The 13,338-nt window shown below is 37.9% G+C and overlaps 2 protein-coding genes across 2 annotated transcripts in view; one reads left to right on the top strand and one right to left on the bottom strand.

The window, feature by feature from the left end:
* The window catches only part of CCDC38 (coiled-coil domain containing 38), a 47,663-nt gene extending 43,706 nt beyond the window's left edge, over positions 1-3,957 (top strand). Inside the window, exon 15 of the mRNA XM_047067295.1 lies at positions 3,844-3,957. Within this exon, the coding sequence (XP_046923251.1) occupies positions 3,844-3,957 (114 nt within the window). The remainder of the gene's footprint in view (positions 1-3,843) is intronic.
* Positions 3,958-4,809: 852 nt separating this feature from the next.
* SNRPF (small nuclear ribonucleoprotein polypeptide F) lies at positions 4,810-10,916 on the bottom strand. Its single transcript, XM_047067296.1, has 4 exons — positions 10,781-10,916; positions 8,785-8,910; positions 5,493-5,557; positions 4,810-4,935 (listed from the first exon to the last, which is right to left on the bottom strand). The coding sequence occupies exons 1-4, from the start codon at positions 10,781-10,783 to the stop codon at positions 4,869-4,871; spliced, it is 261 nt and encodes an 86-aa protein (XP_046923252.1). The 5' UTR covers positions 10,784-10,916; the 3' UTR covers positions 4,810-4,868.
* Between the last annotated feature and the right edge of the window lie 2,422 nt (positions 10,917-13,338).

The raw sequence follows: 13,338 nt of genomic DNA, 5'->3' as shown, positions 1-13,338 counted from the left end.
TTTCCTGGTCACAGCTTCAGTTGGTCTCTGATTCCTTGTTACTTTTAGGATAATTCAAATGTCTGGGTCTACGATTCTCCATTAGACCCACTTTTTAGTAAAAACCTTTTGCCTCACTTCTTTTAGCTCCAGGTTCATGAAACCAGAGAATTTTTTCTTTAATTTTTTTAGATAGTAACAAGCATATGGCTCAAAGTTCAAAAGATAGAAGAGTATTTAGTGAAAAGTCATTTTCAGTTCCCCTCCCTGGATGCAACCACCTAAGTTTCATCTGCATCTTTCTGGAAATGTTCTATGTGGTTATTGTATATATTCTCCTTCTTACAAATAGTAACCATGAACCTTGCTTCTTTCATTCAACAAAGACGGCAAACCCAGAGAATTACATATAATTGGATGGGTCTTCTAATCTTCATATTGTAAAAATAGATTAATAGTTTAAGTTAAAATGATTTACCTAGAGTCGCTTCAGATTTAGCAGCAGATTCTGGACCAGAAGTCAAGGTTCTTTATATTGCAAGATGACCTGTCCAATAATAAGTATGGGATTGGGCAGTCACTGAGTCCATGTGGTCCATGACTTCACACTGGGTATGGAGGGCCTTGTGTTTCTATCTGCTACTCTCCTTCCTCTGGGTTAGGGTCTGAAATATATTCGGAGAAGCCAATTCCGTGGTTATCTGCAAAGCCACCATGGACATGGATTCTTACCACAGTAGTAACTCTAACCTACAGGGAAGGTTTATTGTGTGCCTCACAACCAGTCTTTTGAGCGAAGTACTTGAGAAAATTGAAGTGTGGTAACTGTTAATATATGTCAAAAAGTGATGATCTTAAATTACTTTATTTAAATAAGCATTTCATCTTTAAAAGGGTCTGACTTCTCTAGTTTAGCTTTTCCTATGAAGACCTGACTTGTCCTCTTTCTCCCAAAGGAGAATTTACCATTCATCACCCATCCACATATACACACTATTCACTAAACTCATCACATGGAAATGATTATTCTTAATATTTCCATCTTTCCTTCTAGACCTTGAGTTTTTAGGTTTTTATTTTGGGAGAGAGAGCACACGTGCATGAGTGGGGTGCAGGCAGAGGGAGAGAGAGAATCCCAAGCAGGCTTCTCACTGTCGGTGTGAAGCCCAACATGGGGCTCAATCTCAACAACTGGCCTGAGATCATGACCTGAGCCAAAATCAATGAGGCTTAACTGACTGAGCCACCAGGCACCCCAAACTGAATTTTTATGACTTTGTACCCCCAAAGCTTAGCACATAGTGGATACTCAATAAATGCTTATTGAATTGAATTAACAGGCTAAAAATGAGAGAACAAAAACTAGAAGAAAAATGGAAAAACAATAGCAATCTGATAAGTTGATAATGTACAAAGACCTCTGATAGTTCTTACCCAGTCAGGGCACTTCATCACTGTCAATTTTCTCAGTATTAATGACAAAGGTTACCAAAAGAAATTGTTTGGACAGAGAAAAAAGTTGATGTTATGAGGAATTCTGGGATTCTAGACCCTAAGAACACTTTGGTTGATAAAATGATGGGGAGGACTGCCTTGTTAGTTACCTTGGGCCAGGAATGTCAAATTCTGTGATGCAGGAGACAGTCTTACATATAGGGTTAGTGCCCCTTTTGAGACACTGGAGATGTCCCATCAAATCTCATCTTCAATAGAACAGTTTTCTCATCCATTTAATTTACACAAATTCAGACATAGAAGCAAAACAAAATAAAGGAGGAAAAAAAGAGACTAAAAGAGAAGAATAATTGATATACTTGAGTCAATGCCTTAGAAGGAATGAATAGGTACAAACCGAAGGTTTCCCTAAGCTTCTCCTGGTGGAACACCGACAGAAGCCCTTCCCACACTCCTCGCATTTGTAAGGTTTATCTAAGAGCCGACAGGATGACTAATGTTTAAGAAGATGTACATGGTTTTCTCACGTTTTTATCTAACAGGATTTTTAAATGCCAATCAATTGGTATTCAGCCAAGGAAAGTGATCTCTTCTAACCAATGGGGGAGAAACCGGCTATGGCACGTACTGAGAAGTGCAATGTTGGCCTCAAATATGGTGCTTTTCTAGGCTGGCCCTATCTGAAACATATGATTTTTTTCATTATTAAAATTTGTTAATTTTTATTTTTTTTACATTCCAGTTAGTTAGCTTATAGTGCAACATGGTTTCAGTGGATTCCTTAATACCCCTTACCCATTTAGCCCATCCCCCTCCCACAACCCCTCTAGTAACCATGTTTGTTCTCCATATTTAAGTCTTTCATGTTTTTGTCCCCCTCCCTGCTTTTGTATTATTTTTGCTTCCCTTCCCTTATGTTCATGTTTTGTATATTAAAGTCCTCATATGAGTGAAGTCATATATTTGTCTTTAATTTCGCTTAGCATAATACCCTCTAGTTCCATCCATGTAGTTGCAAATGGCAAGATTTCATTTAAAAAACACCTTTTTTTGGGGCGCCTGGGTGGCGCAGTCGGTTAAGCGACCGACTTCGCGGTCCGTGAGTTCGAGCCCCGCGTCAGGCTCTGGGCTGATGGCTCGGAGCCTGGAGTCTGTTTCCGATTCTGTGTCTCCCTCTCTCTCTGCCCCTCCCCTGTTCATGCTCTGTCTCTCTCTGTCCCAAAAATAAATAAACGTTGAAAAAAAAAATTAAAAAAAAAAAAAAAACATCTTTTTTTAATGTTTATTTACTTTTGAAAGACAGTGAGAGCAGGGGAGGGTCAGAGAGAGAGAGAGGGAGACACAGAATCTGAAGTAGGCTCCAGGCTCTGAGCTGTCAGCACAGTGCCCAACGCAGGGCTCAAACTCAGGAACCGCGAGATCATGACCTGAGCTGAAGTCGGATGCGTAACTGACTGAGCCACGCAGGCACCCCAAGATTTCATTTTTTTTGATTGCTGAGTAATACTCCATTGTATATATATACACCACATCTTCATCCATCAATGAACATTTGGGCTCTTTCCATACTTTGGCTATGTTGATAGTGCTGCTATAAACCTTGGGGTGCATGTGCCCCTTCAAAACAGCATATACCTGTATCCCTTGGATAAATACCTAGTAGTGCAATTGCTGGGTTATAGGGTGGTTCTATTTTTAATTTTTTGAGGAAACTCCGTACTGTTTTCCAGAGTGGCTGCACCAGTTTGCATTCCCACCAGCAGTGCAAAAGAGATCCTCTTTCTCTGCATCCTTGCCAACATCTGTTTTTGCCTGAGTTGTTAATGTTAGTCATTCTGACAGGTGTGAAGTGGTATCTCATTATGGTTTTGATTTGTATTTCCTTGATGATAAGTCATGTTGAGCATTTTTTCATGTGTCGGTTGGCCATCTAGATGTCTTCTTTAGAGAAGTGTCTATTCATGTCTTTTGCCCATTTCTTCACTGGATTATTTGTTTTTTGGGTGTTGAGTTTGAGAAGTTCTTTATAGATTTTGGATACTAACCCTTTATCTGATATGTCACTTGCAAATATCTTCTCCCATTCCATTGGTGGCCTTTTAGTTTTGCTGATTGTGAAACATATGCTTTTTGATGACTTTACCTAAATCACCCAACTTCGCATAAAACCTAACTGCTCTGTCTCTTGCACACTATGGTGCTCTATTTATTATGTAATTTTGCCTAGCATGTTGGACACCCATTAGGTTATCAATCCCTTTGTAACTGATTTTTTTTTTTTTTTTTTTTTTTTACTATTTTGAGCCATGTAATTCCTGGGAAAAATCATGTGAATGTTATTATTTTACTTATAATTCAATAGAAAATAGTTATGATGAAAAATAGTAAGTATTGTTTCTTTTGTTTCAGCTGGGAAGAAGACTTACCTATCGTTCAAAACCTCCATCTGGTAACAAACACGAGCTACTTTTGGTCAAGGATACAAGAACAAAATCACTAGAGGAAGAATATTTTTTCACTTGAATAGGTGCACTAAGACATTTACTGCCAGAATGTTTTAGGCATTTTGTAGATTTTGGTTTTCAGTAATGGCAATATTCTGCCCCATATGCTGGCCTAACCAATTTAAGGAAGACAGGCACTTATTCTCGTGGTTATAGGATTGGCAATGGGAGTTACTTTCTTTTTGTTGAAGGCTTTTATTACCATATCCTAAGTAGTATACCATAAGCTAAACATTTATGTCTTTGGGTTATCCCAGTTGGAGCTACACATCCAAAGTGTACTTTAACTTACATTACTTTATGTTACATTCCTTTAACATTACGTTAACAATGTGGTGAATGACCATTAAAGTGCAATAATGGCATTCTCTGACAATCTAGGACTTTAAATGATCTAATTTGTTCTCAACCAGTCCACAGTTCATAGTGTACATTTTATCACTGTGGAGTATACATTTTAACAGTGTATAACTCTAAAACATCTAAATGGTTTTGAGGAGTTTAAAACTTAAATTAACAGGTAATTTGTTGACTACTAAGTAAAATGAAACAGTGTACATTAATTCTAAGGAAATATTTAACTTTATACATGACAAAAGTGGTTCAATAACTTTAAAAGAAAGTTGTTTTAAAAGGTCTCAGTTAATATAGTATTACAAGAAAAGCACTGAAATTCACCTTCATAAGTGTTTATTAAGCATATAATTTTCTCCCTATAGAAAAAAAAAAAAATACTGAGCTTATAAAAGAAAACCAACTTGAATGAAGTTGAGTGTCTTTTAAAGCATTAATTCTGTGAATAATCTTTCAACTGTTTCAACATTTGAGCTCTGCGTTTAAATATCTGAATAGGAATAGTTCACAAGACAAGTTGAAAAAAAAAGTTTATTGTCTAGAAATATATATAAAAAAAATTCCCCACAAAAGATGCTATTCTCTCATTTCCCCATCTTCTTCCTCTTCTTCAACACCCCTGATATAAAGGACATTATTACACCTGTAAATAGAAAAACAGTCCATTTTGTTGTTCCAACCGGAAACCACATTAAGATCTGAATTACTATTGTTAGATATTTGCAATATTTACAATTTACAATGCATCATTTCTTTCTTTTTTAAAAAAAAGTTTTGCAAAAGCACATGGCACTTATTTACCAAGTAGATATTATGAAATGGTATCTTTATGATCTTCCAAAGGTAATGATTCAAATTTGAAGGTGTGAAGCTATTTCAAAATGAATATAGTGAAAATCCCTAATAGCAGCCAGACCCAACTAAAATTCAAAACCAAACTCTTCCACCTAAACCACTGAAAAAGGTTACACCAAGAGCTAGAAAGTTTAGTATCAACACTAGAAAAATCTTAAGGATAACTCCAAAAAATTTCCATCTTCTTTGACAAGTTTAAGGGTTTCAAAACTCTTTAAGTCTAACTGTAGAATATTATGTTAATAGTGACTTAAAGAAAGTAATTCTGAAATTGAGACACTAATTTAAAACAGGGGTTTCTAGTGCTCACTAGTAACTCCTTACATATACTACTATTCTTGTTACCTTATTAAAACTTCACCCAAATGTCCAGACAATGCTCCATCTATGTATTCTTCTGTGTTTGCAAGCTTTAAATAAAAAGAAAGTATATTAGTATAATAATACAGGAGAAAAATAGTGTAACACTACCTAAAATGTTAGGTAATACTGGTGAGACAACTTATTAACTGAAACCTTTCTATACAAACAACTCACATTTATCTATAATTAACAGGATATTAGCTTTCTTTTACTACTGTAGTACTTTTGGGTTTCATATAAACATTCAGTGAAGTTAACATCGATGGATATAGAATATATAATAAAGCTTGTTTCAATGTAAGTTTTTAAATCTCTCAGTTATGTAACACTCCTTTGTATTAGACATTAAAACAGCATGTCAAGGAAGACAGTCTCCAATTTATGAATAAGTTGTGATTTAAATGCTTTCCAAAAATTCAGTTCTAAGGAACCAGGTATTAACTGAGTAATAACACCACAGCACACTGAAGAACCCAATGGGTACAAAATCTATAGCTAAAATATCTAATACTTTTATATTAGTCAACAACCAAACCAAAGAACTGAGTAAGAATTTTTAAAAAATTATGTGCTAATAAACAGAAATAAGTTCTTAAGAGAAAGTTAAACAATTCAGAGTAACCATAATTTATAGTTATTTCAGGAAACTATTATTTCTAACTTTACGTCAAAAAGTTTAGGTTTCCTTCCACATATAGGTAAAAAACTTTATTTGTAACTTTTACAAATCACAATCACGTAAAAAGTCCTCTATGACTACCATTCCATTCTTCTATCATTCTAAGTCATTCTGCTTTGGATTTCTTGCCATGCCCGAAACACACCAAATAAGTTCCTGCCACAAAGCCCAGGTACTTGCTGTTCCCTCAAACTGAGATGCTTTTTCTTCAGATACTCTCTTCAGTTCCTCACTCAATTCTGTTTTCGGATTAAATTTACTTCCTCAGAGCTTTCCCTGGCTCTCTATCTAACACTGCACACTATGTTTCTGCTTTCTGTTTCTCCATAGCATCTATCATTACCTGATATCACATTATATTACCATCTCCCACTACTAAAACATAAACTCCTTCAAAGTAGGGACTTTGTTTTGTTCATTGGTATATTCACACAGCCAGGCACGTAATGGGCAGTCAATAAATTTTCATTCAATAAACAAACTCAAAAGCCTCATTAACGTGGTTGTAATTATTCAGATACACTTCACAACTCTGGTAGGCTCACTAGGAACTACATTACTTCTAAAACCAAGTATTCTGTGGGTATTCTTTACTTCTTTCTTTTATTGAGATATATGCCCACAGTATAAAATTCACTTTTACAGGATACAAGTCAGTGGGTTTTTCCCCCGACCCCGAATTTTTTTTAAATGTTTATTTTTTGACAGTGGGAAGGGGCAGAGAGAGAGGGAGACAGAGGCTTCAAAGTGGGCTCTGTGCTGAGAGCTCAATGTAGGGCTCAAACTCAAAAACCCTAAGATTGTGACCTGTACTGAATCACCCAGGTGCCCCCAGTGGTTTTTAATATATTCATAAAGTTGTATAATCACTACCACTATTTAAGTCTGGAACATTTCAACAGACTGGTATTACTCTTCAGATTTTTCTATGGCCTTGGTAAATGATTCCTGCCTGAGGAATTATCCAGGCCAAAACCATGTTCTATAAGAACTTTGGGGACCTAAGCATCATCTGTTCAAGTGGTAACCTCTTGAATTAAGGAAAATCTCAGCTCTTTTTGCCTACAGGTGCCCCTGTTAATACTCTTCCTACAAGAAGTACCAGTTTGGAATACTTAGAGTCATGATTGGACTGACCAACTACCTTTAAAATCCATCTGCCATTAATCAGTCACATAAATACCTATGCTTCAGGAAAATATAATTTCAAACTCTTTCCTCAAAAACCTGGCTGTAAACTACTACAGAGTAACAAAGAAACAAAAGTAACAAAGAAACAAAACACCCCAGTTTTTAAATGGGCAAAGGGCATGAACAAGCATTTCTCCAAAGATATATAAATTGCCATAAGCACACAAAGATCACAATATCACTAATCATCAGGGAAATGATTATCAAAACAATGAGATTATTTTACGCTCTTTAGAATAGCCATTATCAAAACAGAAAGTAACAAATATTGGTGAGGATGAGGAGAAATTGATCCTTTATGTTTTGCTAATAGAAAATAGTATGGCAGTTTCTCAAAAAATTAAACAAAGCATTACTTTATATCCAATCATTCCACTTCTGGATACATATCCAAAAGAAGTGAAAGCAGAACCTCTAACAGATATTTATATAACCATGTTCATTGTACTACAAAGGCCAAAAGGTGGAAATAATTCAAATGTCCATCAACAGAAGAATGGATTAACATGTGGTATATACATACAATGGAATATTATTTCAGTCACAAAAAGGAATGAAACTCTGATAAATGCTACAACATGGATGAACCTCGAAAACATTATGCTAAATGAAATAAGCCAGATACAAAAGGACAAATGTTGTAGGATTCTATTTATATGAGGTACCCAGAATGAAAACAGAAAGAATAATGTTTACTAGGGGTTAGAGGAAATGGGGAGTTATCTTTTAATGGGTATAGTTTCAGTTGGGGATGATATAAGAATTTTAGAAATGGATAATGGTGATGGATGCACCATAATGTGAATGTACTTAATGTCACGGAGTTCTATACTTGAAAATGGTTAAAATGGTAAATTTTACGTTACATATGTTTTACCTCAATTACAAAAACAAAAAAATCCTGTCCTAAACATTTACAGAAGCTAGCTTAACACAGATGCAGTCAGTTCAACAATTCCTTTGGCTTGGCCTAAACTCTCCCTCAAGAAATACTTTTATTGAATTACTTTGATTTTGTGTCTTTAGCATTCATTAAAAGACTTAAAAATGTCACTTGAAAAATGTCTTTCAGAGCTAAATGCTTGGAGAGTTTTGTTTGTTCTGCAAAAACAAAACCCCCCCAAAAACCAAAAAACCATTTGTGTTTCCTTTATACCACTATGAATCAAGTATCTGAGTTCTTTTTATTTTAACCACTAGAAGTCAATTCTATGGCTGAATTTTGGTTTAACAGGTCTTGTACACAGTTTATCACCATTATAACAGCCTTCTTGACCTTGACTTTTTTTTCTTGAATTTTGTTTTATGTTTATCAATTTAGTTGACTGTATTCTTATAAGCCCTTGAGGAGTTAAGGTAAAGCAAAATAAATATAATTTAATGATCCTTATCGCCTTAGCTTACCTGCATGTTCATATAGCCATCTACAGATACCAGGTAGCCTTTGTACTCCATTCCCCACTTAAGTTTCACCATTACTGGCTTTCCTGTTAATCCATTCAGGAAAGGTTTGGGATTGAGGGGCAAACTCTGCATAAAGAATAAAAAAAGATCTCAATCAGTTATTTTTCCTTAGCTCAGTTTTCATTACTTACTCCCCTCTACCGAAATCACCAATATTTTATGGTATCGAAATAAAGCAAGCTCTTGACTCTCACTTACTGCATTAATTTTCACTTTTATTTGTTGAAGAGCATATGAGAAATTTAAATACCCGGTTAGACAATTTCATTCAGTATTCCCTTAAACAATGAATACCTACTATACATCACTCATTGTTCCAGGCTGTAAAAAAACAAAGGCTGCGAAAAAAATAATGTAGACTATAGTCCTTGTCCTCAAGAAGCTCACACTGGGAGGGGGAGAGGCAAAACACATACAAATAGGTATTGCACTGCAATATAGTAAGAAGAGATAGCATGTGTAAGGGTACCAGTCAATCCAAAGTCAAAAGGAGAGGTTGCCCAAAGTAATGCTTCCGTTCTAAAGGATGAGAGGTATTTCTAGAGGGAGAAAGGGCTGTTCTAGATACAAGAGGCTACCTATGTAAAAGGAGTAAAGAGTGAAGCAACAAGTCGATCTCAGGGACAAACAATCCAGTGATGTCAGAGTCCCAAACAGGAGGCTACAGAGGTAAGGAGGGGGCAGATGACATTTCAGTCTTTCACTTGAATCCAGGAGCTAGGTGGTCTGCTGGGTCTTATTTGACTTAGTAAAGCCTCCGGGCTACATATGGGCAATCGATAGTTTTTATTCAACAAACCAGTAGTAGTATCTCCCAGTGAATTCAGATTTTTCCTTCTCTCATCTGCTCACCCATCAGCTCAAAGAAAGAAAAGAACCAAGGAACTTGGCTACTAAACCCCTCTAAGATAAGCATATGCAGTGTAATCCCAAAGAACATGGGAGCTACTGCAATAACCTCCTAATGGGTTTCCAGTTTTCACTCTGGTCTTTCTCCAACTTATGCACATAAGTATTATCTTTATCATGTGATATCTCTACTTAAAATGCTTCCATGGCTTTCAATTGCACTTGAAGTAGAATCCAGACCTCGTAACACCACCTAAGGGTCTTCCCCATCCTATCTCATAACCATGTTCTTCAAGCGGTGTAGCTTTCGGCCAATTTTTCCAACTGGTCAAGCTTTCTTTCCAGCCTTGGGGCCCATATGCTCGTGTTCCCCGTGCTTCGTACACGTTTCCTCTTTAAGGGGCTGGATTTCCTATTTCCTATTTAGTTAGTGAAATCCTACCAGGGATGCCATCCCTGACCTGTCTTCTAATGTACCATCTTGCACCCTCTCAGCATCCTGTTTGCTCTCTTCTCAGTACTTCACATTATTTGTAATTACATGTTTATGTTATTTGATTAAAGTCTATCTCTCACACCCGGCTGAGTAAAGCTAGGGCAGGGTCCACCTCAGTACTTTTCACCTTATACTCTAGCGCCTAGAACAGTATCTGGTAGCGCGCGCTCAAAAATTTTTTTTGCTAAACAAACAAATGAATGCTCCAAAGCCTGCACTCTGTGTTCCAGTGGGCTGCAGGGCCAGGAATCCCAACATGATGAAATTAAAGCCGATTTTGGAGTGGGATAAGTGGGGCATAAAGACCGCTTCATCTTTACCTCGACCCTGTGGTCCCAGACAGCAAGGTACCTCAGGCTCACATTCAAACGAACAGGGGCATAGGGTCAGGGGCACTTCTGGGGAGGGAAGGGCATCGGAAGGAGAGCGCGCGCCTCAGATTCGCAGAGCAGGGAGAAAGAGGCAGGCGACCGGGTGCGCGGCTCCCCACGCGGATGAATGGGAACCGAGCGAACCAAGCCCCGGGCCCGGCGAGGCCGGTCACCCGCTCTCCCTTGGCTCTTCGACTCCGGTCGCTTTCTTCCTGCTTACCATCGCGACTATAAGCAAATGCTGCAGGCCACTCGCCGCCGACCCAGCTGTCGTCCGTCCCTCGTGACTGGAGTAGCTACAGTTAGGCGCGAATCGCGGAGCCTCCAGAGAAATGGCCGCCAAACAGCAGCGTGACCTTTCACCTCCGACTACAGCTCTCTTGGCTTCTGTGATTGGGCACAGAGAGATGAGTCCTGATTGGAGGAGGTGGCTGTGAAGTGTCCCCTGGCAACCAGCGGTAGCGTGAGTGTTTGAGCCTTCCGCGCCGCGCACAGCCCTGTGGGAAACTTCTGTAGCCCCACTTGCTCCAGGGCCCTTGCTAGGGAAACTCTCCAGTGAGGCGGGCGGGGGTTTCTCCTTTGCTCACCTGCGTTATGAGTTCCACTGAGAAATGCTGTGTACTCTGTAGAGCGGACGTGATTTCTCACCAGCTTGTCCTTTCACAGCTGTGAGAACGGGGTTTGGGCTCTTGAGTTTCGTGTTCGCTTTCCCACAGATTCTGTGATTTGGGCGCCCCTCTGCCACAGTCTCCTTCTCTGTTCTATAATGCTCATTTCAACCCACTTTAAAGGGAATGCGAGAAGCAAGACTAGACCAAGGTGAAACTCACCAAAGAAAGTGAAGTACAGAATATAGTTAAGATGAGGTCAAATTGAGTCTAGGATATGGTGTGGTGGCCTCCCTATAGATCTATTTCTTTTGCATTGCCACCAGAAACCTGGCGCAGTCGCAGTCTTTTATCCTTCTGATGTAACAGTATTGATCAGAATCTCATTTGTTTTTTCCAGATGCAGACTTTTACCTTTCTCTGATCTGAAATACTAAATGCGGTTCTTGGAGAGTAAGCACTTTGAGCATTGATGGGTTTTGTTTTTGTTTTTTTTGTTTTTGCGGCCTTAAGAAAATGGAGTTGGAATTGAGGTTTAAATGTGTAGGGAGGCATTTGTAGTAATGCGTAAGACTTTGGATGTGGCCCAGGGGGTTGAGCCTCTGACTCTTGATTTCAGCTCAGATCATAATCTCAAGGTTTGTGAGATTGAGCCCGCCTTGGGCTCTGTGCTGACAGCACGGAGTCTGCTTGGGATGTTCTCTCTCCCTCTCTGCCCCTTCCCTACTCGCACGTGTGTGCGTACTCTCTCAAAATAAATAAACTTAAAAAAAAAAAAAAGATTGGAATACAGACATTTACACCATATTGCCTTATGCACTGGCTAGAGGTGGGCTGTACATTTGTCTCTAAACTTTATGGCGTCCTAGCAAAGAGAAATATGATTGGTTACATAATCCAATTTCCATAATATTTTTTAAAAAAATAATTCAGGAAAAGCACACTTGTTTCCATTACTCTGGTTGAAAAGAAATTTCTCCCATGGCGTCAGTCCCATGATCCTTGTAAATGGACCCCAAGAAAAAATTTAAGTGTGAATGCTTTATTGGCAGGCACAATCCCAGGGCAGTAAGCATAAAAGAAAAAAGGTAAGACGCGGAAGGAGAAACAGATGCTAGGTTTTACATTAATGAGCTGGCCACAGCTCCTTCACAGAAACTCTCGGTTGGCCATGCAGGCTGTCTCTGGACAAGTTTATTGAAATATTATGCTTTGAAACAGTTCAACAAAGGGAGGCACTGAGAGGGAATTTACCTACCACTTCAATCTTATCTCCTGGCAGAGCGGAGCTGAGGAAATCAACCTCCCGGCTTCACAGTTTAGCGTGATGGGAGGAGCCACAGGTGGAGGAACCTGGGACCTCATGAAGTAGTCTGTAACTATAGAGACAGGACCCCAGGCACAGACAACACTGAGAAAATCTGAGTTGACACATAAAAGTTATTTATATACATGAGGTTATATAAAAAAAGTCAATATATAAGATAGCAGAAAATGTCTTTGAAAACACGGTAGATTTAATAGCACATGTTATATGATTGATTGCTTTTATGGTAAAAGCCTTTCAGGTACCACCTTAATCCAATGATCAAATGACCATTGTTAGCCATGGGACAAAAATAGTGTGCCACCTGATAAGATGCAATGAGAAGATGCACTTTTGTGCTATTCTTACAAAAGACACACAATCAGAATCTAATCATCAGGAAATATCAGAGGAACCAGTTTTAGGAACATTTCACTAAATAAACTGGCCTGTGATGTTCAAGAGTGTCCATGTCAGAGGTAAATTACTGAGAAAATCCTGCATAGAATAACTTACATAATGTGCTACCTCTGTATGAAAGAAAAGAGGGAGATAATCTATCCATTTGTTTCTTTGTGCATCAATATACTGGAAGATTCCTCAGATACTAAGAAAACTGGTTACCTATGGGTAGGAACTCGGCTGAAAACAGACAAAGATAAGCTTTTCACTATATATATATATGTATATATATGTATATATATATGTATATATATGTATATATATATATATTCACTATATATATATATTCACTATATATATATATTTAACTTCCTTTTATTAAGCTGATATTCACATAAAATGAAATTTACTATTTTAAATTATACAGTTCAGTGGCATTCAGTATATTCACAAAGTTGTTGC

This window comes from Lynx rufus, unplaced genomic scaffold (genome assembly GCF_022079265.1).
Source record: "Lynx rufus isolate CCGP_SWC_20201006 ecotype Redwood Valley unplaced genomic scaffold, mLynRuf1.p SCAF_7, whole genome shotgun sequence".
Lineage (NCBI taxonomy): Eukaryota > Metazoa > Chordata > Mammalia > Carnivora > Felidae > Lynx > Lynx rufus.
The sequence above is the reverse complement of the archived record's forward strand: the minus strand, read 5'-3'. Positions and strand labels throughout refer to the sequence as shown.

Excerpts from the sequence above, each read along its gene's own strand:
- SNRPF (XM_047067296.1), bottom strand. Across the intron at positions 5,558-8,784 it reads ATGGCTATATGAACATGCAG|CTTGCAAACACAGAAGAATA; the intron begins GTAAGCTAAGGC and ends TTTTATTTAAAG. Across the intron at positions 4,936-5,492 it reads TTGGGTGAAGTTTTAATAAG|GTGTAATAATGTCCTTTATA; the intron begins GTAACAAGAATA and ends TTCTATTTACAG.